Below are 25,116 nucleotides of genomic sequence, written 5' to 3'. Positions count from 1 at the left end.
CAGGTGGAAGTATTGCATGCGGTACATTTGTGTACATCCGAGAGATGGTCCTTTTCATATGCATCCGAGCGACTGTCATGGTTTGACCACATCATAGTTCCTTACACTTTTGAGTTGTATTTGAAAAGAGTTTCAGCCTGCGTCATTACAAAGTCGTCACCAAACGGCCCAGAAAACGCTGTAACTTGCTCTCTGGGAGTAAAAGTAAAGTCAAAGGATACAGTGGCAACGTAACACGTTCCAGCTACCTCCTGCCATGTTTGACTAGTTTGCAGCATTTTTGACCCAGGAACATAAGGGCAAGTGAAACATCTGGCCCCATCCCTTCAAGAAAACAAAACATAAAAACATTGGACAACTGCATGCACTTGCCCAGTCAGCATCTGACATCAAGGCTCATTATACCTGATTAACTACCTCAACACCAAAAGGTATCCATCAAATGCTCTTGGTGTACAGACATCAGTTCACACACACATATCACTGACTGAGCTTGTTCCACTTGGTCCTTGCACATTCTAAAAGTCTTGCAGCACTGTACCTTGTACCTGCAGTTTTGGATTGCTCACACTTGTCCCAGTGAGAACAGACCCTTGAAACTACATAATACTGTGTGTATTGCATGCTCCCGGTAATGAAGGCTTGTTTCCACTGGACTTCTATCGGGCATCATGCAACATACACCTGGCATCTGTGCTTGACAATGCGGTCTATGCTGGGAGCTGACTGGTCCTCTGAAGCAGGGGGCGTGGAGGCTGTAGGAGATGACCTGCAAACATAAGGAAGATAATAGTACAAGGAAGAAGTGTAATATTTCTACTGTCAACCTTTCATCCAACCAAATCCTGGGATAGTTTTGCTGCAGAAACTTTCGTCTCGTCTTCACTAACTTTGCAAAGGTGAATTTCACTGCATATTCTATATTGGAGACTGGCTAGATGGAGCTAGAACTTTCAATTCATTGAATCTGCACAAAATTAAACAAAAACATTTTTAAAAATTGCCAATTCGAGAGAGAAGTATTATCATCAATCTTCTTAACTGACCGGCCAAATTAAGGACCAGTTTTGAATTCAGTGATGTAGACACTTTGGATAATTCTGCAGTCTGAAAATAGAATGCTAGCATCGGCCAAAACAAGAGAAAGTTTTATTCCACCTTATGAAATACTAACAATGAATGGTACACATTGTAGTAAAAGATAAAACATCTTACCACAGAAGAATGGTTTCTGGGACTTGCTGGGTCATAGCTACTGATCTCTTTTGAATAGGAGGTATCTGGATATCTGACAGGCCAATGGCTTTGAAGCCACCACGCTGCCATCTTACCATGCACATCGCCCATACATTTGCGTACACTGCTCACGACCTTACGTGATCTTGATGAGAGTCTCTACTGGAAAATACATGCAATCCCCATAGAGTGTGCCTGGTAAGATGGCGGCATGGAGGCTTCACTTGTTTGTAAAGTGTGAGTGGGCTATTGAGATATCACAATACCACCTACAGAGATCAGTGGTCACAGCATCATCTACACAAGGAAAAATAAATTTGTACTTTTTGTCCATGGACAGATGGAGCAAGAGAAACATAGATGGATACCACCTACAGAGATCAGTGGTCACAGCATTGTCTAAACGAGGAAAAACAAATTTGTAATTCTAGTCCACGGACAGACGGAGCAAGGGAAACATACATGAATATGTGAACAGGACAGAAGATCCCCAACAGAGATACTTATTGATAGAAAGGAATAAAACAAAACAAAAGAGAGATAATGCTCTGGACTGCTCACTGGTCTATGTCCTTCATTACACAAGAATAGAAATGAGGTGAGTTTACCTGATTTCTGGGTCACTTTCTGCACTTCCATCCCTTTGGAGGTCACCTGACTGGTCGTCATGGTGACCCGCATCCCCTACGGACTCACCGCTGAATGAGTGGGAGCGGATCCCGGCCAAGAACTTCCTACGGGTGAAGTACATACAGGAGAATCAAAGCACTTTATGTATGAAGTGTTCTATTCGATTCAGTTCAATTCAATTCTTTATTTTCATCATCTTAACATGAGGCAATCAAAGTACAAAGTGTACAAGCAAAAAGTAAAGTATACATACTATAAAGAATAGTACTATTAAATGTAAATTTTATGTATGCAAATGAATGTATAAAGTATAAAACAAACAATGTATATTTGGCAGAATATTACATTATTAAAGAAGTAAATAAAGCTTGTACTTTACATTTGCACATTTCAGTCTAGTGTTCTTTCATAGATAAACATCACACAGCACATCCTTGTAGGTTCAAAGCAATTTATGATGAGATGTTGATCAAGTTGTGATTAACTTTACTGCAGCAGGGGGAGGGGGAGGGTTTCGCTGCATAAATACAAAGCATGACATTTGCTCTTTTGATTTATGCATGATGATGCATATAAACACAAAAGTATCTAGATGTATATGTCAGCAGTTTACACTGAAACTTGAAATGAAATCAACCGAGTGACAACCAAGGAATTACAATTGTAAATATTTTTGCAAATGTTCATCTGGTCACGATGACCTTTGGCCCTGCATACGATGGATCAACGAATGCAACAGGGCAAGCAATGAATTTTTCCTCTTTATTTGTTCACATTTTTAAGGAAGATAAGTTCCAGTCATTTTTGGAGAGGCGCATCCAAGTCAACTCATGACAAAAATATATGAACAAATGGAAAGTGAAGTCTCACACATCTAGGATGGAGCAACATATACAATGAGAAATGAATCTTTATACATGACAAGAGGAATAAGATTATTAAAATAATCAGATTATTAAAATAATCAAACTGTAAAGACTGCAGTGACAAATGCACAATAATGGGACCAACCTTCTCCAAATGGTTGCTAAAAAAGGGAGTAATAACTCATTCATACAAAACTTACCACTGTGATCTAGATACCATACAAGTAATCACTGTTAAGTAATTTTCCAGTCTTTTACAAGACTTTTTGCCAACAACTTCATCTGTTTTAAATCTGTCCCATTTCCTCTCCGCTGCATGCTAGGTCACTTGACATGACCTCTGCGGTACGTTTCACAGTTTACTTTAATGAGTCACACTCGACCAAATCATTGCAACCAGGGCAATGTGGAGTACCAAACGAGAACGGAAAAAGAAAACTGCTAAATCAACAGTTACTCAGGAGACACGCTGGCTAATGTGGAAGTTTTTTTGTTTCATGCCAAGTGGTGAGGCCTTCTTTATAGGGTCTTCCTATTCGGAAAAAAAAAAAAAATTCAGAGATGGCATTTGGTACCTGGATTTAGGTGTCATAACAAGGCCAATCTAGGCAAAGATACTAATATAGAAGGGAACTGGCTGGGACAAAATGGTAACATTAAAGCATCATGCACAATGTGTTCCCTGTTAAGCCACTGAGGACGGGCTGATTTTGCTAAACACGCATTTCCCATAGACACCTGCCCGAGTATACTCGGGACTCGTCTTTAACGGGCTAACGGGTTAAAGAACAACAACAACAACAACAAATATGTCTTTTATATAGCATGTCAGTATGTCTTCATTTTGTCTCTTTCTTGTTGTTGTTGTTTTTTTTTCTTTTTGAACACCATAAAGGTCCATCTTACTTGATGGGATGAGCACTGGCTGGAGAGAGGGACATCTGCCTGGTCAGCGCACTTTTCTTCTTGATGAGGACACTGTTCGGTCCGATGCTGAACACCTTCCGCAGGGCCACGGGGCTATTGGAGGTGGCTGTTGTGGTTGTGGGGCTGGGCTGCTCTGCTGTGGGGGTATCGGAAGACTCGGGGGCTGCATTCTCTGGCAGTGATTTGGGGGCAGAGGATGAGGATGTTGCCGTGGTGACGGACGAGACAGGAGATGAAGAATGAGGAGATGACTTGGAAGGTTGGGATACTACAGATGATATCTTACTGGCTAAAGGCTGGGCGGCATACTGGAGCTTCATCTTCATGTACTTTCCAAGCTGCATAGGAAATCAATGTGTAGAAACAACAAACTGGATAACCTCAGGATTCTGTCTGACTTTGCAAAAGAAAAATGAAGAAAATGATATACTGCATTGTTTTGTAACTTGAGCTGCTCAAAATATTTTGAAGAGCTACAAATGATCTTGCCTTTTTAATTCTGCTCAATTTACTACTAAATTGTTCAAAACAACATAAACATAAGAAAATAATACTTGCTATAATTGTATGATGAACCTCGCACATCAAAAGGGGGCACACTGCTTTGGTCACAGTACAATGCCAAATCAATCATCCTTCCAAAAGAGAAATATTTATAAAAACTTATGCAACTGTTTATTCTATCCCACACTTAATGCTTTTGGTTTCTCTTTCATGAAAATAATGAAGTCAATGTAAATATACACGTAGAACAGCAATATATGAGTTATTTGATGGAAGCATTGATCGGATAACTCCAACCAGACAATTACTTCACAGACAATTTACAATGATCACCATTTTAATGTCAATGTTGTGACAAGAGCTATTATCACCTTTCAGACATTTTGTACACAAAAAATAAGGACATTAGAAAGGATAAAATTTTCAAAAGCAATCAATAATTTTGTATTTAGAGATGTATAACAAGTTGACAACCACAAAGGTACTAGGATGATGTCATTTGCAACTGATATTTTCATGGAGGGACTGTTTTTCTGAAAGCCTGAAACTGTTGGCTTTCCTGTAATTCCTTAAAACATGTATCCAGTACTGGGACTTTCCTGCTTTTCTGTACCTAGCCAGGTTTCAAGGGAGCTGTAACACTGACCTCCTGTATGCCGGCTTGCAACGCCTGGAATGTGATAGGCACTTTAATGGTTGACCCCTTCTTAGACGGACCGAGCTGCTTGACCGGTTCCTGACAAACTAACCTACCAGCTACGTTGGAGTCTTCTAATCTGTCACCTATGGATGAGGATCACAATAACACATATCTAGATCACACGCACACTATTTTTACTAAATCAGATGAATACTGTACATCTGAATTTGGATTAAATCAACATGGCCATTGAAGGAATGAATGAAGTGCTTATAAGCAAGCAGATACAAGGCAACCTGCTTTGAAGTTCTATTCTAGGGACTACCAATACTAACAATGTGATAAGTAAGGACAATATGCCTTACAGCTGTATCTACATTTGTTCTGCCACTGTCGCAAACAGACCCAAATCAAAGCATTGTAAGCTTCATTTTTATAATCACTCATCTACAGCTCATGAACAACATAAAAGTAATTTTCTGAGTAGGCCTAAAGAGCTAAATTAACAGCTAAACAGGCAACAGTTGTACATGTTATTTGCATTCCAAGCAAAATCACAGGCAATATCAATGGATATGATAACATGAAGTACACTAGTATGGGTGAAAGAATGGTTTGTTCCCTTTTGAACAGAGCGTGAGTGATGTCATGGCAATTCACGATTGGAATAGACTATAATTTTATAAGAGTATACTGGTCATCAAGCACTGTTTATTTCTGCTCTGAAGACACTGAACTAGAATAGACAGAGGAGTAGCCTTCAATCTTTAAATTGCAGGAAATGCAACTAACAATATTAAATCTTTTGCATTCAATGCAGATGGCATTAGAAATGGACAAGACTTCAATAATGCTGATATGACATGAAAGAATAATGCAATCATACAAATATATACAATATAATTATGAATTAGTGATGAATTGTGATGGTTTGATTTCATTTACATGTTTGACATGACTATTCAAATATGACCAAGATTGAAACGATGTCATGTGGCATGTGTACCACGTGATGATGACTTTAGGACAAAATAAAACCAGCGTAGCTTCCTATATTTATGAAGAGAAGAGCGACTATTAACCATACACCCAAACATTCAGACGGCAAAGGCCAGAGATCCACGCACATCAATTCAATAGAGACGTTTTAATGTATAAAGCTAGGAATCAATAACAGAACTTTAACTGACTGAAATAGAATTACATTATATATCTCATATTTTTCTCTCCCTTTTGCACATATTCTAGTCAGCTTCTAAAAATAAAGATTCTCTGAACATGCATGGTAGTATTAAAATGGAAGACATGAGTAGAATGAAATGAGAAATAACAGGCATTAGTTTCATAGACAAAAATGACATGCATTTATGCTGGCTACTAACGTATGAGATGTATGACGTGCAATTAATGAATCATGCATTCATTGCAGATTACACAGGGATGATGTATTCGGCATGACCATGACAAGCAGAAGACAAAACTACATAATGCATGCAATTCTACAAGTTAAGGGGATAGTATAGCATTGGTGGAGATAATGATGGAGCTTTCAACTTTTTGCAAGATACCAAGAAACCACTTATGAAATACTACAAAACATATATCATTTTAAGAGAAATTCAAAGCTTATTTGATGAAAATTGGTTTTGGAATGGCCGAGACATCCGAAAACAAGGCAAAGCAAAGCAATTGTAACAAGGAAAAGTAGAAATTACGCGGTGCGTAATATATGTCCCCGCCGGAAGTAGCATTTAGTAGCAAAATGTACAATATAGGTAAAAAGATCAAGGTCAAAGGTCAAAGAAGTCAAAGGTCAAAATTCTATGTAGAAGTTTTGAAGCCCTCACCTAGTGCCATCACATAAAGCAAACGGAATCGAAATCGGGTTAGAAATGGCGAAGGAGTAGCATTTTGTAGCCAATGTACAATATAGGTAAAAAATCAAGGTCAAAGGTCAAAGAAGTCAAAGGACAAAATTCTGTGTAGAAGTTTTGAAGCCCTCACCTAGTGCCATCACATAAAGCAAACGGAATCGAAATCGGGTTAGAAATGGCGAAGGAGTAGCATTTAATAGCAAAATGTACAATACAGGTAAAAAATCAAGGTCAGAGGTCAAAGAAGTCAAAGGTCAAAATTCTGTGTAGAAGTTTTGAAGCCCTCACCAAGTGCCATCACTTAAAGCAAACGGAATTGAAATCGGGTTACAAATGGCGAAGGAGTAGCATTTTGTAGCAAAATGTACAATTTAGGTCAAAAATCAAGGTCAAAGGTCAAAGAAGTCAAAGGTCAAAATTCTGTGTAGAAGTTTTGAAGCCCTCACCTAGTGCCATCATATAAAGCAAACGGAATCGAAATCGGGTTAGAAATGGCGAAGGAGTATCATTTTGTAGCCAATGTACAATATAGGCAAAAAATCAAGGTCAAAGGTCAAAGAAGTCAAAGGTCAAAATTCTGTGTAGAAGTTTTGAAGCCCTCACCTAGTGCCATCATATAAAGCAAACGGAATCAAAATCGGGTTAGAAATGGCGAAGGAGTAGCATTTTGAAGCAAAATGTACAATATAGGTCAAAGGTCAAGGTCAAAGGTCACAACTGAAATTCTTTATAGAAGTTTCAAAGCTCCCATGTAGTGCTATCATATAAAGCAAACAGAATCAAAATCGGGTTAGAAATGGCGAAGGAGTAGCATTTTGAACATTTTGATCACACACGGACGCACGGACGGACGCACGGACGCACGGACGGACACACGGACGCACGGACGGACACACGGACACACGGACACACACACGTACGGAGCCCGTTTCATAGTCCCCTGCTCGAACTCGTTCGGCGGGGACAATAAAAGGTGGGTCCCAACTTTAATTATGATGACTTTGTATTGGATATTGCAGCCATTTCAAAACTAATTTTCATCAAATAGATGCTGAATTCCTTTTGGAATTACATGCTCTTTCTTATCTTATGAAAGGTTTCTCATTATCTGACCAAAAATATTAGGCCTATAAACCTGACGTTAGGTCTCCATCAAAACTATACAACCCCTTTAATCCTATGGGTGCATATAACATAAAAACATCAATGAGAGCAAAGCACTGAAAAAAGAAAACCTCTGGATAGTTCAATGTCAGGAGAGGGACAGTTGTGTGGCAGATTGCAGTCATTTGTAAAAATTAACCACATAAATGTAACTGATTGACAAATTGTCCTACATCGTCGTAAAGAAGCACTGCATTGATCAGTGTTTTAGTAGTAATGACAAAAGAAATCATGGGCATACATGTACACTATACTCGAGCAGGATTCAAGCCTATGACCTCCTGATCTCTGGACAGGTGTCTTATCCAATAGACCACTGAGATTCTGCCCAACAGCAAGTGCTGGTTCTAATCCTAATAGCATGCAGTGGGTACTGCTAATTATTCAAATTTGTGAAATTCTTCTGTCGAGTTGCTTTTATTGCAACCGATTGACAAATTGCCCAACGTCGACATACACACTGATCAATTCAGTGCTTATTTACATCGATGAAGGACAATTTGTCAATTAGTTGCAATAAAAACAGCAGAATTTCATAAATTTGAATTAACCACATTGTTCTATTGACCACATGAAGATTACATGCCTACTAATCTGTAAATTGCAAGTACATGTACTACGATTTTTTTAATATTTCCGTCCACATAATTAGCACTACTTACAAAGGAATGCACAAAAACTCACATAAAAAGATATATTTTCACATACAGTTTTAAAAAATTCACTGCAGACAGGGAGGTGCCACCTTCCTGCTGCAGATCAACAACTTTCTCAACATACATCACTTTACATAGCATGTTCAGTTACTTGTGAGAAGAAGAATTAAAAAGTGTTATGCTAAAGCAATAGCAGGCAAATTAATTAAACTATATGAAGTGAACATATAGACAATACAGAATTAAGTCCGAGAATTTCTAGCAAAAATATTGGCAAAATAGCCCAATCTGCAACATCACTGGGGCCATACACACATATTGTGACTGTCCAGCTCAAAACCCATAAAAAGTCACAGATTACTAAGATTTTCTGTAATGGAACAAACAATGTCATTTGGGTTTACCACTCAAATTTTTTAAGTTTGTCTTATACCTGGGAGAGTAATCTTTTCTCTACCTACTGTCAAAATTTGATGGCTTAAAACAAAACTGAATTAAGACATTAGCAGCTTTTCTGGACCGTATTTGGGAGGATAGGCACTGCTTCACTGAGAATTTGACACCTCTACAAAGCATGCTTCCTCTTTTCTCCTTTTCTATGAAACCCAAACTTCTAACTCTCAATTATTTCAATCACTTTTTGGATTGGTTAGGATGGTCCAATTCCTACAGGTTATAACATACACACTGTACATGTGTATCATTTCAAAGATTGGAGCTTACTCTTTTAAACTATGTAGAAAAGTGGAAATTCATTTTGGCCTACTTTTTGTAGGTTTTGAGTTGGGTGGTCACAAATACACCACACACACACACACACACACACACACACACACACACTGGTTCATAAAAGCTGCAGTGCATGATTTTTGCATATTGATATGCGCAGCACTTTTGAAGTAATTGAACTTAGTGCTGGAAATCCTGGATGTTATATGTGGCAGGTGCAAAATTTCATGTGTGTGCTAAGTACTTGTAGCACAAAATCTGAAAAAAAAAATCAATGTGCTTACAATATCTATAGCGTCACAGCAGTTTGTCCCTTGAAACATGCATTTTTAACTCCTTTCAAGAGGCTGCATCTTGTACATCAATTGGCAACAACAGAAGATGAAAGTATCATATCTAATGAACATTTCAAAATACTTAAATTAATAAGTCCCAGCTTATTTCCTGTATAACCCTTTAAAAAATGGAGGTGGTGTGATGGGGGGGGGGGGGGGGGGCTGCAGTCATGGAAGGGTACACTCAAATTACACAGCAAGATGAATGTGTTTGCTCCGACACGCCTTGACACATATTGTGGTCACTGGCATGAGATAAAAGCTCAAATAATAAAGGCGTGCCAGACCTGAAGAAAGCAATGTTATTGCAACAGGGATGTCTGGAACATTGTGTAAGTATGCACAGCAAGTACGCACGTACTCTCTTGTTACTACACATTCTATGTCCATTATGCACTCTTTTGAATTTCCCCTTTTTCACCACACGCACATACACACACAAACACACACCATAAAGAGAAAGCACTAGGTGTGGTATTGGACAGATTAAGTGGATTTTGGTTAAATGCATGCAATACACTAGTTGGATGATAATCAATGACCGAGTAGAATACTTCATACGCCATATATTTCGCGAGTCTAAATTTTCGCGAATCGGGAAATCTCGACGATTTCGTGAGTGGTTAAATTCGCTATCATGGAGTCCTGTGCTGAACGGAGAAGTGTACACGCGTACGTCATATTCACATCGGGATCAGAGTCAATACTTTTGCGTGTCTTTAATTTTGCGAATAGCACCTGACTCGTGAAATTTGTGAAAATAAAAACCTCACGAAATATTTGGTGTATACAGTACCAGATTGAATATAATATGGTGGACATGGTTTGTTATTGAAACGAAATAAATTTTATTTTTGTTTTTGTTTTTTGTTTTGTTTTTGTTGGGTTTTGCTTTGTCTTGTTTTGTTTTTTTTGTGTTTTTTTGTGTTTTTTTTTTTTTTTTGTTTTTGTTTTTTTAGGGGGGGGGGGGTATTGCTGTTGTTTATAAATCACAAGCTATGGAAATTACAAAGCAATATAGGGTGAAAATATGAGGCCAGTGACATGCTATGGTAATAACACCACTTACCCTCAGTGGAGTCTCCCTTGTAGATGCCAATTTATCATGTTAACACTGTATGTATCTTGGAAGGTGTTTGGTGCATAGCTACAACTCATATACTGCATTTTAACAGAATCAAATCAAATCTATGAGGTACACACTTTCCTTCCTGGATACTGGATTAAAGACAAAAACACCTCCACATTGTCTTCCCTTTCAAATGTTCAATATTAGATTAAGAATGTGATTCAAGTCATGATGTCATTGAGAAACATGAGTATTTGTTTCTGAGAATATTTAATGTCACATATCGCACAATTTTGTACCATACATCTATATAGAATGTATTTAATATAATGTATGGGAACCTTTACTGAATGCAACAAATTGCTGGTATTTTGATTGGCCTTCATCCTGAAATGGGAAGAAAAAAAATCATTAAAAAGAAATCCCTTTGTGTGAAGCAGGACTTTGGATCCTCCACAAATTGAATTGTCCTGAACAAAATGGATCCAATGTAAATATATCTCAGGGTGAGGCTCTCTTTGACAGTTAAACATAATGCAAATGCAGAGGGAAAAAATAACAACAACAAACGAGTGAAATGTGTAACAAAAATCTCTACAGTAGAAGAGAGGCAGACAGACTAAGAGAGAAAGAGAAGGGGTAGAGACGGAAGTAGACAGACATTTAAGCTACATCTAATATTGAATTACTCAAAATTGAGCCGTGGAACAAATACAGACTGAGCATACATTATGCTGTCATGTAATGTTGGCCTATGGCACAAATACTTCCACAGAGGCACTCTATCCTTGGGTCTATGTTAACTTAAATATAGGAACAACAATTATATGTAGTAAAGCTTGAAGGGCCACCAATATTGTAACACCAGAAATGTTTGCATGCATTTAAGTTTTGCAAATTTCGTGAGGCAAGATTCCCGAAAATGAAATGCACATGAAAGTTTTTGTCTATACTATATATGCATTGAATGCCAGTGGCAATTCACAAAAAATTTTATGCCGCGAAAAAGGCCGTCAGCTCCAATTCGCAAAAATTTCATGCAGCGAAAATATCTTTCTTTACAGTACTTTGAAATGCCCTGGTCAATATTCAATGTCATATTGAAGAAAGAGAGTGGCCATACTCTAATGAGATCTGTCTCCAAGTTAACCAGTTGAAATGCACTTGTCATCCCTCAATTTTTACCAAGTTACTCGGTCGGATTCCTTGTAAAGCTTGTCAATTTCTTGCATGACATTATACATTTAAATTTGACCTTTTACCATTGATGTGGTATCTGACATCTCAATGCTGAATGCACAGTCATATATGTAAACAAATCATGTCATTACAAGACCGTAAAACACACTGCCTTTTTAATAAAAATGTGCAAGGACATGTAAATACTGTAGGTCTGTATAGTATGAAATCTTACAAACTTTCCATACAAACTTACTTCTACTAGTAAGAAGCTAAGCACACTTGAAGTATAAGACCCAAAGTTGCTCATGCGAACACAAACTGAAGTCCCCCCCCCCCCTCTCTCTCTCTCTCTCTGGCATGCATGTGCCTTTCCAAAAAAAAAAAAAAAATGAAGTGATCTCAACTTCAATTATAATTTTCTTGCTTAACCTGCAGGCTTTCTTCTGATTAGTATCTAACATGCAGCAGAGGGTTACAAAGAGAAACTGAAGACATACTGTACAAACAGTAATTTTAAATGGAAAGTGATCAGTATATTGTTTGCACTGTGACACTGTGGTGAAACAAACATATACCAATGGTAGTATCTGTCATATTATAAGTGACTGATGAAATATTGATTACTATATTGGTGTAACTTTGGTGATATCAAAAGAGACACAAGCACAGTGATAAGATACATGCATCATATACATGTAGTATACTGTAAAAGTGGATATTTTCACGTGACAAATTTTTCACGCTCGGCCCAGCAAGAAGAGTTTCACATGCTTTTAATTTTGCGGAATCAAGACAGTAAGTACAGGAACATAGGGCCTATGGCATGAAAAAATATTTCGTGTGCTATCATTTTCGTACTAGTTTCTGGTTGCACGAAATGCACGACAATTTCAACACCGCGAAAATTTCCACTTTTACAGTATACTCATGGGAGATGGGTGCATAGTTCTTGGTGAGCAATGTGCATGTATGTACATCAGGTGACTGTGTAATGATTATAGTGCTCGGCAGACAGTTTGTACATAACTACAGTTGTCAGATTTAGTTTATATCTGGTTACATTTGATAAACAACACACAGTCTGTGGGGTGACAAGACCTCATATCTCAGATTTGGGTAAAAATCACTTCTCTGTATGAATCAAAAGATGATCGCTTAAATTAATGGTCAGTACAAATCCGAGCGGTCATATCCCAAAAATGAAGCCACCATTGCATGTCAAAGGACAGGCAATCCTATTTGTTATTGTGCTTTGGCTGCCATGCTTTTTCGCTCTCCTGAACATTTTACAATTTTAAGATACAAGGTTTTGTCACCCTAACAGTGACATGTGATTGCCCAGCTTAAAACCCACAAAAAGTACAACGTTGTATGCCAAAATGAATTTCCACCTTTCTACACAGTTTCAGAATATTAAAGTTCTCAGCTTTAAAATTATATAACTTGTTAAAATGGGACCATCCTAACCCACTCATCAAAAATAGATTAAAACTAGAGAAGCACTCTGAGGGCGCAGACCTCCGCCAAGTATGCAGCTCATTTCCACCACTGATCTTGTTCTTCCATAGAGATATCAGTGATTTCCACCCATACATACTTACAGCATTGTGTGCCGAGTCGCCCGATTTCCCAATATAGAAGCCTTTGTCACGTCATAAACCCTCAGCTGCATGGCACACCTTGCCCTAGCAGAAACTAGAGCACGCACTTTAGTGCGCGTATGCAAACCTCAAATATGCGCAGCCTGAACTCCCAAGTTCATTGACCCTACCTACCAAAATATAAAAAATCCTTCATAAATTCCCCAAAAATTCTAGGATCACTACCAAAAGTTAATTGTTTGGTACTTCTCAACCTTTCCTGCAAGTTTCATCCCAATCCGTTAACTACCTTTTGAGTTATTTTGCACACGGACAAACGAACTAACAAACAAACCAACGGTAACGAAAACATAACCTCCCCCCCTTGGTGGAGGTAATAAGAGGGAAAGAAGGAGTTAGAAGGTGCCGTTTCATAAAAAAGGGAGTAATTAGGGTCAATCAGGAGTGCTGTGCAGAAGTATCAATGAAAACTTGTGTCACTTTCCAGCGAAAGCAGTGCCTGTTGAAGAAATACTGCTTATACCTGGCTTTCTGTTTTGTTTTAAGCCGTCAAATTCCACTACGTAGTCGTAGAGAAAAGATTACTCTCCCAGGTGAGACAATCATTGTTTGAGTCGGTCAACCCAAAAGGGTATATTTTGGTTCACTGCAGAGAACTCTAATCTGGGACTTTTTGTGGGATTTGAGCTGGGCAGTCACATACAATTTGTACATATGTGCTGCGTCATGGCATTTAAAGCAAATATTTACAGTGATACCCTCTCTGTTTTTCAAGGGCAAATGCTTTGCATTCAGTAGAAAAAATTATACTTTGATACTATGATATCTGACTTCATAAATAAGGCAGACCAAATCTTATTTGCAAATCAATTGTGGCAATCAAATACTTTTTTGCCTTGTTATGGGGGAATTTTCAGAAATAATATATAGTATGATATACACTACTGGTGATTCAGGCAGCATTTGTAGCATAAGCATAATGAAATTGTGCAAATGAGGGGATAATTAAATCTAGCTTGTTATGAAAAACTGGGGATAGAACTAGAACTTAATTAGGTTGCGACAAATCACACGGTAAGAATGTGATATGTTTCCATTCTATCAAATCGGGTCAGAATGCACAATTACATTGTACAGCTTTATGCGGAAGAATGGAGTGGAGTCTCATGAATAAAGGATGGTTGCATAGGGAAGCTATGGAAATATAATTAACAAAATGGGTCATTTACCCCAACAATTAGCCGGTGAAAATACCATCACCATCATCAAGGCTGTGAATGAGTACATTTTCTTGTGTGACTGACATGCAGGAGAATATTACATGGATCTGGTGAGCTATAAAAGTTTAACCCATTCAGCACCGTGTCATTTAACATCCAAGCATGCATGCTTTGCTGAGCAATCCCAATCAATGAGACATTTCATGCAGTTCTTTTGGCAGCCTTCAGGTTAATATACCTTTACGGTCCTTGTCGGGCAGCCAAATTAGGGTTACCCCCAGGAAATCTTGCAGGTTGTTCAGGAGAGTGTAGGTGACGGTAAAACTAAATGTAAAGCCAGAAACGATGGGAGGGCCAAAAGACACATCACACAGCATGGATATTAAACACCAAGAAAAAAAAAAAATGACTGTAAAAATAAAAAAATTCTTACACGAAGCCACACCTAAGCCACCACAGGCAGTATGTACATTGCTATAAATATTGATCTGCCATACAGCTGTAGGCATTACATGATACAGGTATACTAAAATAATGTATGTAATATATATAGAGCAAATTTAAGTTTTACATGATATATCACATATACACAGGGTCACATGTAAAGCAACTGAACAAAACAAAACAGGGGAAAATGCTCACATGGGATTACATATTGACAGCCACTATTAAAACTAAAGAAAGGCATTGACTGTAATGTGACTGGTTCAAGATGATTCCCAGAAATAATAAACCAGTTTTCACTTTGTATTGAATATTTATCTTTGTATGTGTGTTAAAGGGACAGTACAGTACTGGTTGAGGTGGGGATTCATCTTTTGAACATTCCTAAGTGAGATACTGAGAAACCTCTTATGAAATATGAAAGAGCATGTAACTTTAAGGAGGATTCGTTTATTTGATGAAAATTGTTTTTTAAATGGCTGAGATATCCAAAAAAGTGATAATAATAAAAGGCGACAGGCCACGCCTTTTATTATGATCTCTTTGTTTCACCTTGTTTTTGGATATTTCAGCCATTTCAAAACCGATTTTCATCAAATGAACTTTAGATACCCCTTAGAATTACATGCTCTTTGACATCTCATAGAATGGTTTCTGAATATCTCGCAAAACGTTAAAAGCTAAATCCTCACCTCAACCAGAACTGTACACACCCTTTAAATCCATCCTCTGCCAATCATTCCATGCTTATACTGTTTTCCACTGATCAATTAGGTAAAACAAGATATTCAAGAATTCTATATTTCATGAATTTTATATATTTCCATATTTCTATGTATGTATGCTTGGGGTATATGCATGATGTGACACAGTTTGATTTCACTGCAAGACAAAATTCTAGTAAACAGTCCAAAAATGGGACAAATGCACTGAGGCACTTTGCCACATCTGATTGATGTTTTGTATAAACTGATTCTTGACTACAGCATTCAGGTATGCAGTGACCTATAGTATTCAAAACATGGTTGAATACGTCTTGAATATATGTTGATCATATATATATATATATATATACTGACTTTTCACTTCATCTATCACACTTATTTCATCTTTCAGTAAAGTTGAAAGACAGACAAAAGAGGCCGAAAAGGGTGTCACTGACCGGTGAAGGCATGCATTAATAGTCTAGCCCAAGATCCACCCTAGCAGGTACATGTCACTTATGGTGTAACTAAAGAGTGTGCTAGGAATAGTGTTTATTCAAATCACAAATCTCATGAGCATATTGATCTGCTTGGCAAATTCTTCATCATGTTTTCATTTGGGAAGCAAAAGAAAGATATCAGCAATATATCGACCATACACATACTGAAGTATGCAGTTTGGAATACTATCAGTATTCAGAGCAACTTTCTCTTTTGGACCAATAATTGAATCTGAAAATTACAATATAAGTAACAACATTTCTTGCCTTGTAAATTACTGATACTGGAGTACCATACATACTTTGGAAACAAAATGATATTTCTTCCCTTCTCTTTCCAGATGTTACTGAGTATAACCCCAGCCTCAATACTACGTAGATCTATAAAGAAAATATATATTCACAACCAACATCTACAAACTTGTATGAACTAAAAAAAAAGGTGTGGAGGCAGTGAGTATGTAGAATACACATCAACACAAGTTTGTAACAAAATTCTGCTTCCAGATTTTGGCATCAAGACAATATTACACATGAAATGAAATGCACATAAACAAGGGTTTTCGCTATTAAAACAATCTATGTAAAGATGACAAATGTTAGCTTGATATACATTTTTGAATGGCCCTGTCACGTTGACTTTTGGCGAATAGAATCTATCAGATGTGACTGTATCACTTGCCTTGTTCATACACTGTTTTCTGAGGCCAACTGAGGTGAACCAATTTGATAGTACCAATGGCAACTACATCCAATGACCTACTGTAGTATGGATGACCTCAAACTGCATCTGTACGAAAGCGGCATACAATCAAATGTCTCTACACTACTGCTAGTTCAGCATGGAGAATGAAATGAAGGCATGAAGCATTCTACTGGCCTATCATCTGTACCTAAAACTAGGGCAATTTGCATGAGATGCAGCATTAATGTTAGAGGTATGATTTTTAGACAGAGGCGCCATTATTTGCATATATGACATCACATGAACTTCCAGTTTCTGAACTGATATGGTCGGGCATAAAGATGTCAGGTACATGCTGATGACACCATATCTTGGTCTTCATTTTTGAAAGACACAAATACACTGTTTTCAAGTTTATTCTGTGAGCAACAAAAAAGCTCGCCAATTTTTTGACATTACAGTTTCTTTGGTGCCTGGAGCATATTATCAAAGTGTCACGCTGTTATTGTTTCAGCATTCCTTTGTTTCAACCCTAATGATTTCACTCCAAAGATTCAAATGCGCTGATGCAGTATTAACAACATAAATCTTTGAATCTACAGGTTAAATAAATTGAGAGCAAGCTGTTTGGTCCAAACAATACCTCAAAAGCTCTTATCTGAGATTAAAGATACATTGGACATTACTGTTTCAAAGTTGAAATGTGATGTCACATTATAATTCATTAAAGTTACTTTCCCCAGATCCCCCTCCCCGTACCTCCCCTGCCCAAATGCAGATAAGTGCACCAATATCAAATGGAAAAGGTACGACATACACTTCATCCTTTCACAGAATAACTACTTGCACAACTTAACAGCATCAAAAGGCTACTGCTTTCACACCAAAGTTTAGAAAATAAGCATTTACATGAACTGACCTTTGACCTGTGCCGACAGGTGACTGGCACTGCGCAAGCACAATGAATGCTGGGAAGTCCATGGTAACTGTTGGGAGATGGTAGTGTGTTTGGATGGACTGTTCCACTGCCATTGAAGGGGTGTGCCATTTGATGACAAGGAAAAGAGGGAACTGCACAGGCTGTACAAAGCAACAGAGGTAAACAATAAGGAGATCAAAGCTCACACATAATGATGAATGTAAAATGCCCTGGTGATATCTATCATTTAACAATGCATTGGAAATATCAATTATGAAAACCATTTTATCCGGAATCAACTGAATATCTGATTACTTACTGTTCTTCGATCAGGAACTCAAATTTACTTGTCCCCCATAATGGGACATACCACGTGCATTATAGATTTCTCCTACACAATGAATACCCTAACATGCAATACTTTGAAATCTGCTCCTTCACTTTTCAAGAAATGAAAGTAATATAGAATGGACATGTTTGAAAATCCAAACTTTGACATTTTATACATTATCTAGATAAATTTTGGATAAACAATACTACTTCATGCAAAGTACAAAAGATGATGGCATGACATTTAATGTTTCTTTTCTTTGTGGAAAAATTCACATTTAGATAAAGAGCAAACTTGTTCAAACCCAAACTTGTTCAAACCAAAACCTGTTCATTGTTGACATTTTGTCAATAGAGGCCACAAATATTCCTCAGCAAACAGGTACTCTTGTTTAAATAACCCTCCCCCCCTCCTTTTAAATAATAGCATGCTCTCATCTTCTTTCTGTCATAGCCGTTTCTATTTCTGTCCCAAGAGATGCAGCTGCTGCAGAAAAGAAGCTTCTGACAACCAGGCTTGGAAATGCCTCGAGACTTTCTCACTCAAATTCCAATCCAAATAATCCAGCGCTACATTGAGAGTGTACCTCGTCCGGTCTGTTTGACGGCAGCGAGCAGTCCCAGGTGACCTGGAAGACAAACGTATGCTCTTCTTCGGGGTGGAGACTGGTGGACAGCTGGTCTCGCTGGCTTGGTATGAGCTCGATGGCGAGAAACGAGGACCAGTCTCCTCCATCACTGCAATGAGAAGAAATCAACAATGCATTCCCTCCACATTCTCCTCATTGTGGTAAATGCTATGCTTTACACAGGGCTGCACACTAACTCATTTTTTTCTACTGGTCTGACCTGTCTGTCGGACCAGTAGGTACCCAGTTTTTCCATTTTTTTATACTGGTCCATTCCTGAAAATGTTACCGGTCTGACAGTGATGTCTACTAGTCAGGGACCACTGGACCAGTGCCAGTGTGCAGCATTGCTTTACAAGGCATTGTGTAAGTACTGTATTTGCCATATATTTCATGGATCTCTTGAGTGAAGTTCCCCCTCACAAATACACTGTATAACACAAAAAGGTATATTAACTCAGATCCCGACACAAATTCACGGACATTTCTTTGTTCATTACTGTACTACACAATCGCGAATTTCAAACCACTCTTGAAATTGTCGGGAAGTCCTAATTCGCATAGAATTAGACCCACTATAAAATATAAGGGGCCTTTTACAATATCATCCTCAACTGAGTGTGGTGATAAAGGGGAATACATCTGCCTCCAAAGATAATAAAAATGAAAAAGTTGCTGAAACAGGGCTCTGTCACCCTCTCGCAGGTCTAGATCCATATCAAATATTCCATTTGAGGTTGGTTACATGCTCTTTCTCCAGAAAGCTCCATCTGATCATGAATAGGTTTGGTTTGGTTGCAAGGCAGATTTATACACACAACACTTTAATGCAATCTTTACAGCCAAGATTTGAGACATTAAAATGCATGCAAAAGTTTTTGTTTACACTACATGCATTGAATGCCAGTGGCAATTCACAAAAATTTCATGTCACAAAAAAGGCTGTCAGCTCCAATGGGAAAATTTTCATGTCACGAATATTTTTTGCTTTACAGTATGCTGCATCCACAAATCGAACCTAAGTAGTCATATCATTTTCATATTGAAGGGAGTTTTACTGTACTATCTCATGACCAACTTGAAAGCTCACTTACCTTGATAATACTGATGAGGGGCATGTTGCCTCAAGGTTGCTATTTTTGTTGACAAACACTTGGATGTTGCAAATCAGCAGCTCTTCTGGGTAAGTATTGCACACTGGCAGGGTTGTAACAGAGAAAACTTTCCTTGAGAATCGTACTCAACAATGTTTTGGCATGACATAACATGATATCAACATACAGTCTGTACAATCCAATATCAGTGACTTGTGAAGATACAGGTCCATGATTGTGGCACTCCAATAATAACCTACTAGTATAAGTATTTGATTACAAAGCAACAATATTATGAATTGCTACATGACAAACAAAAAGAGCAAAAAGAGTTGATAGACCAGCCCTACATTGTATGTCAAAAGAATGAACCTTCATATAAAATGCTGCATATGTCCTGTTCCCATAAAAGTTATTTATATACTGGTCTGAAATGATAATAGTCCTTCATCTGATTGCTAAATCATTCATCTGAATAATGCCACACCTTTCCATACCATCAATGCAAACTACAGTGTACTGTGTCAGTCATTTGATCCCACCTGAATGACAAATTGATCCAGATTTAAAATTCCTGGTCAATTTCCCAAAACTGTATCTAGAATTTGAAGGTTAATACAATAGCTTGAATGGCTACATGCACAATTCATTCTAGTGCATATTATATACTGTAGCACTTAATAAAACAGCAAAATCTTACCTTTTGTTACTAGGTAATGTTTTCCAGATACACTGAAATGTTGACAAGTAACCTGAGGTGGTGGAAGCACAGGGAAATCTGCTGAAACTGAAAATAAGCAAATTTATAAGCAAAGTTTGTTAAATGTAATTGTTCATTCCTTGTAGTAACAACAATCTTGTAATATACCTCCTGAAAGTATAAATACTAACAAAGTCAAGTACTAAACATCTTCAGGCATAGAAAAGCTTTAAAATATTAAAAACTCATACACATCCATTATATATCACAACTATCTTTATCTAAAAAATTCCTAAATAATGACTCCAAGAATGGGCAAAATTTGTGCAATCTTTTGTTTGATTGACTCTCTCTAACTGATCATGGTTGATGCAATCAATGTAATGTAGACTAATATGTATTATTTAATATCATTATTGCTGACCTTGCATACAAATGTACACCCAGTCGCAGCCATTATGGTGCATGCATGATAACAAAATGTAGTTAGTCTATACCTAATGTATGCCTACTCTATATGCATGCGGTGGATGCTTTAGATGCTATATAAACACTGAATGTTCATTTTAGATGAAAGTCACACACATTGAATGTACACACTTGATACAATGTATCTCATAATAATTTCTTGGTTTTTATTCACAGATATTATACCAGTGCTCTTTGGCATGTGTCTTCGGAGCAAAAATTCAGTTCATAAATAAAAGTCTTCCTTTGCCTGGTGGAATGGTCCCCAATAATACATTGTACTTCTAGCCCAAAAAAAAAAAAAAAAAAAGTCACAAAGAATCTTGGAATATGTGCGAGAACAGGGTACCAACAAACATTTCAAAGTAGATCGACAGATTTTTTTTTCAATAAAAAGGAAAATCAGGAACATCCTAAAACAAAATAAACAAGGATCATCACAAAAACAACCTTTTAATCATGTGATATCACAATCTACTAAAAATAAAAAGGAGTAGAAAGAATACATATTGATTTAACCCTAACTAGGCCGGGCTATTTAGGTAGTTGACAGAGCCGGGGGGGGGCCTCCCAGGCCCCCCCTCCAGATCTCGGCCGTCGACCGCGCGATCGCGACGAAAATTGGCACACACATTGCCTATGATGTAATCTAATATGCCATGAAGTTAATTTTTCAAAAAAATCATCATTTATGCTAAATTATGCTAATTTATGCATGATAATGCATAAAATCAGACTATTTGGTATAAATCACAAAATAAAGCTCAAAACAGGCACATTTTTTGTGTAAATATTCTTTTTAGTGTCCTTAGCAAATGTAATAAAAAAAATTGTGATATCAGAAAAAATTCTTAAGTATTTTATTGTTTTTTTTAAATTTCTTATGTATTTCTTTGTTTTTTCGACTTTATGTTTTTCTTTGTTTTTTCGATGAAATTTGTCCGCGACATTGCTCCGAACAAGAAAATATGTTATTCATTGATTTTAATCAATAAAACACCAAAATAATCATGCTTTTATGAAATTTGCCAGTAAGCACAGTTTGCATTGAAATTGTACACGAATTAACGTTTTTGAGCAATTTTTGGTCTGACATGCATGTGCATATTTATGCATTACTTCGGAACCGCGCGCCCGGGCGTCGCAAATTTGGTGTCAAAAGATGCGGGAGACTCGAAAGAAAAAAGTCATGAAACGTCGCGGCGATAGCTTTTTGCGATTGCGATACATCGCGCGGAACGTCGAGGGGGGGGCCTCGGAGGCCCCCCCCCCGGCCTAGTTAGGGTTAAGTACATATCTAATATTCAAATCATTTACATTGTCTGATGACAATTAAATCATCAGTGCACCATTCCTCTTAAAATCTATTTTCCTATTTTAACTCAAAACAACATTCTTCTTGACATAAACCATTTTGCGATGGGCCCTATACATGTAGACCATGAAAATAAAGAGACTGTATGCACAAGACTGACCATTGTGGATGATGTGATGTTTCTCCTCTGATTGAATGACCTCTTCGAGTGGACATCTCAGAAGCATGTCCAGACGGTCACTTTCATCCTTGTCCAAGATGAGCCTGGGTTTGGTGATGTCCACGCTGATGGTTGCTATGTGATTGAAGGCTCCGCCCACATCTGGTAGGTCTCCCAGGGATACGCTCATTGGCAGGACCAGGTTCCGCCCATTCAAAAAACAAACAGGTTCAGTTTGCTGAAAGAAAAATAAAATACAGCAGTGTACACCAGTATATTAAATTTATAAGTTGCCTGACCTGAGCAAAACATTTGTGGGACTTACTTAATAGAATCAACTTCATATTTGCTACACTTTTACTTCTACAGAGATTTCTGATCATCTTGACAGGACATAAGTCTCCAATATACTGTACACCCATTTTGTTACACTTTACCATAGCTGCATAGGTTTCTTCATAATCATCTTTGTACAAGATGCAGAATAATTTTTTATTTGCAGAAAATTATTTACAGAAAATTGCTTATTTTCAACTGCAAATTGCAGACTTTTCCTGGAACAAATGCAGAATATCCCATTACATCATTGCACACATTTGTGCTGGTCACAATACCAATTACCATATCCAATCCGGCAGTACCACTCTTCACTACCCTACCCTTGTTAGCATACAAACCAATGCACAAACACTCACACATTCAGAAAGTGACTGACGGGGTATAATTCTGCAGTTAAGCCCTTTTCCACGATAAATTATAGGGTCCACTCACTCCAAGTCCGAAGTCTTTAAGCAAATGTCCACACTAAGTACTTTTGTATAAAGACAGAGTTTTCTACATTTGTACATTGGTACTTGTTGGTTGTGATGTTTTGGAAGATTCATGCTAAATTTCACTTGACATCCACACATTGCATAGTAAAATATTACATATAATTTAAAATTATCTTTTAGGCATTCATTCTAGACTGCCACTGGGCCAGGAAATAGACAAACATTCTGGAGTGTTGAATTGCGACACAAAAATCAAGGTCTAAGTGATGAGTATATAAAAGCAGTGTCTTGGGTATTTCGGAGGAAACAAATCACTGACTTGTTACTGTTTATAGGTGTAAAGGCACATTAACACTCGATTGCACAGATCATATCTATCACTGCCCGCATGCAGGTGTTCATATTAATAATGTTAAATCTCTTCCTGTCCAAGACGGTGTTGGAATCTCACCTTTTTGGAGACCGTTCTTGATTTTGAGGAGCTATCAGCATCTTGCATAGCTACAGAAGCAAATGGAGAACATGCAAGTTTGTCACTTTGCACAGAATGACCGTCAGAAAATCGTCTCTCCCCGCCTTTAGAAGGATTTGCTGAACCCGCTGCTTCAACACTCATGGACCGAAGCGCGTACATCATCCTCAGCGAGGCCGCGTCGACATCAGCGCCGGAGTTGAGGGGCGAGCTGTACCCAGCACTTGCTGCGTAGCAAAGTGACTTCCATGTTTCTGGCATATCATTTGCACCTGTTGGTTCTCCATTTGTTTCCGGAAATGTCACTTTTAATCCAAAATCAAGAACCTCCCCCGCATAAACATGCTTCCTTTGCTTATCATCCTGTATGTCACCCCAGGAGCCATGATGCGTCTCAGGCAAGACAAGACAAATATTGTCTACTTTAGCAATGAGTGATTGCAGACTATCCTCCATTGCCGATCTTATTTATTAATACGGCGCATGCGCGTACGAACTGAGATGTTATCGGTAAAATGGCTCAGTGTAAGCGTTGAGGCGCGTTTTACTTTCCAAGAGACGAGGAGCAACATTATTTTTTTTGCATTATTTTTACTCCAATGTTTTAGCTCTCATCCCGATATTCAGAGTGTATTTTTTTTTGTACCAAAACTTCTGCCATAGGCCCTATCTGACGAAAATATTTTGTTATCACAAAAAAAAATCCACAGTTTCAATATACATATGCCCAGCGATGAAAGCAATTTTACGACAAAAAGTATGCAACGCAGTCGCGTGATTTGTTTTTATTTGTGGTTAGTGGGAAATCAAACAAGATCACTATTTTTACATAAATAAAATTCAAACAATTGTAAAACAAAATCAATTGGCAAATTATTCTAAGTGAATGAATTGATTGATATATGCAATACAGAACAAAGTGGCAAAAACCGAAGCCTAATATAAGATAGTCTTATGTTTCATTTTCATTTCCATCCATTTTGTTTAATTTCCAAGAAAACACAACATTTACATAGGCCCCTACGCATAGTAATACAAAATCGGTTGTAACAAAGAAAATACTGTGAATTGACAATAAACAGTGGCCTTTCTGATCCGTTGGAAATGGAGTAGACATGCTGTTCGAAAAACAAAGTCAAATGTCAAAATCAATTAAAGAAATGAATAAATAAATATTTTAATAAGTTATATACAAATACCGGTAAATTGTCTCTTGTCACCATGTTATAAACAGGAAAGATGAAGGCACATGTATAATGTTAGGGTCTATTCAAAGAAGATGACATTAAA

General features: G+C 37.6%; 1 protein-coding gene across 1 annotated transcript; it reads right to left on the bottom strand.

Annotated features, from left to right (window-relative positions):
- Positions 1 to 411: 411 nt before the first annotated feature.
- LOC140244722 (trafficking protein particle complex subunit 14-like) lies at positions 412 to 24,282 on the bottom strand. Its single transcript, XM_072324336.1, has 11 exons — positions 23,806 to 24,282; positions 22,582 to 22,819; positions 20,639 to 20,725; positions 19,939 to 20,041; positions 18,803 to 18,953; positions 17,886 to 18,046; positions 14,872 to 14,957; positions 4,810 to 4,946; positions 3,639 to 3,997; positions 1,845 to 1,970; positions 412 to 769 (listed from the first exon to the last, which is right to left on the bottom strand). Exons 1-11 carry the CDS (start codon positions 24,280 to 24,282, stop codon positions 670 to 672), a joined length of 2,025 nt encoding a protein of 674 aa, XP_072180437.1. The 3' UTR covers positions 412 to 669.
- Positions 24,283 to 25,116: the final 834 nt, after the last annotated feature.

The sequence above is a fragment of the Diadema setosum genome, chromosome 21, assembly GCF_964275005.1.
Source record: "Diadema setosum chromosome 21, eeDiaSeto1, whole genome shotgun sequence".
Taxonomy (NCBI): Eukaryota; Metazoa; Echinodermata; class Echinoidea; order Diadematoida; family Diadematidae; genus Diadema; species Diadema setosum.
The sequence above is the reverse complement of the archived record's forward strand: the minus strand, read 5'-3'. Positions and strand labels throughout refer to the sequence as shown.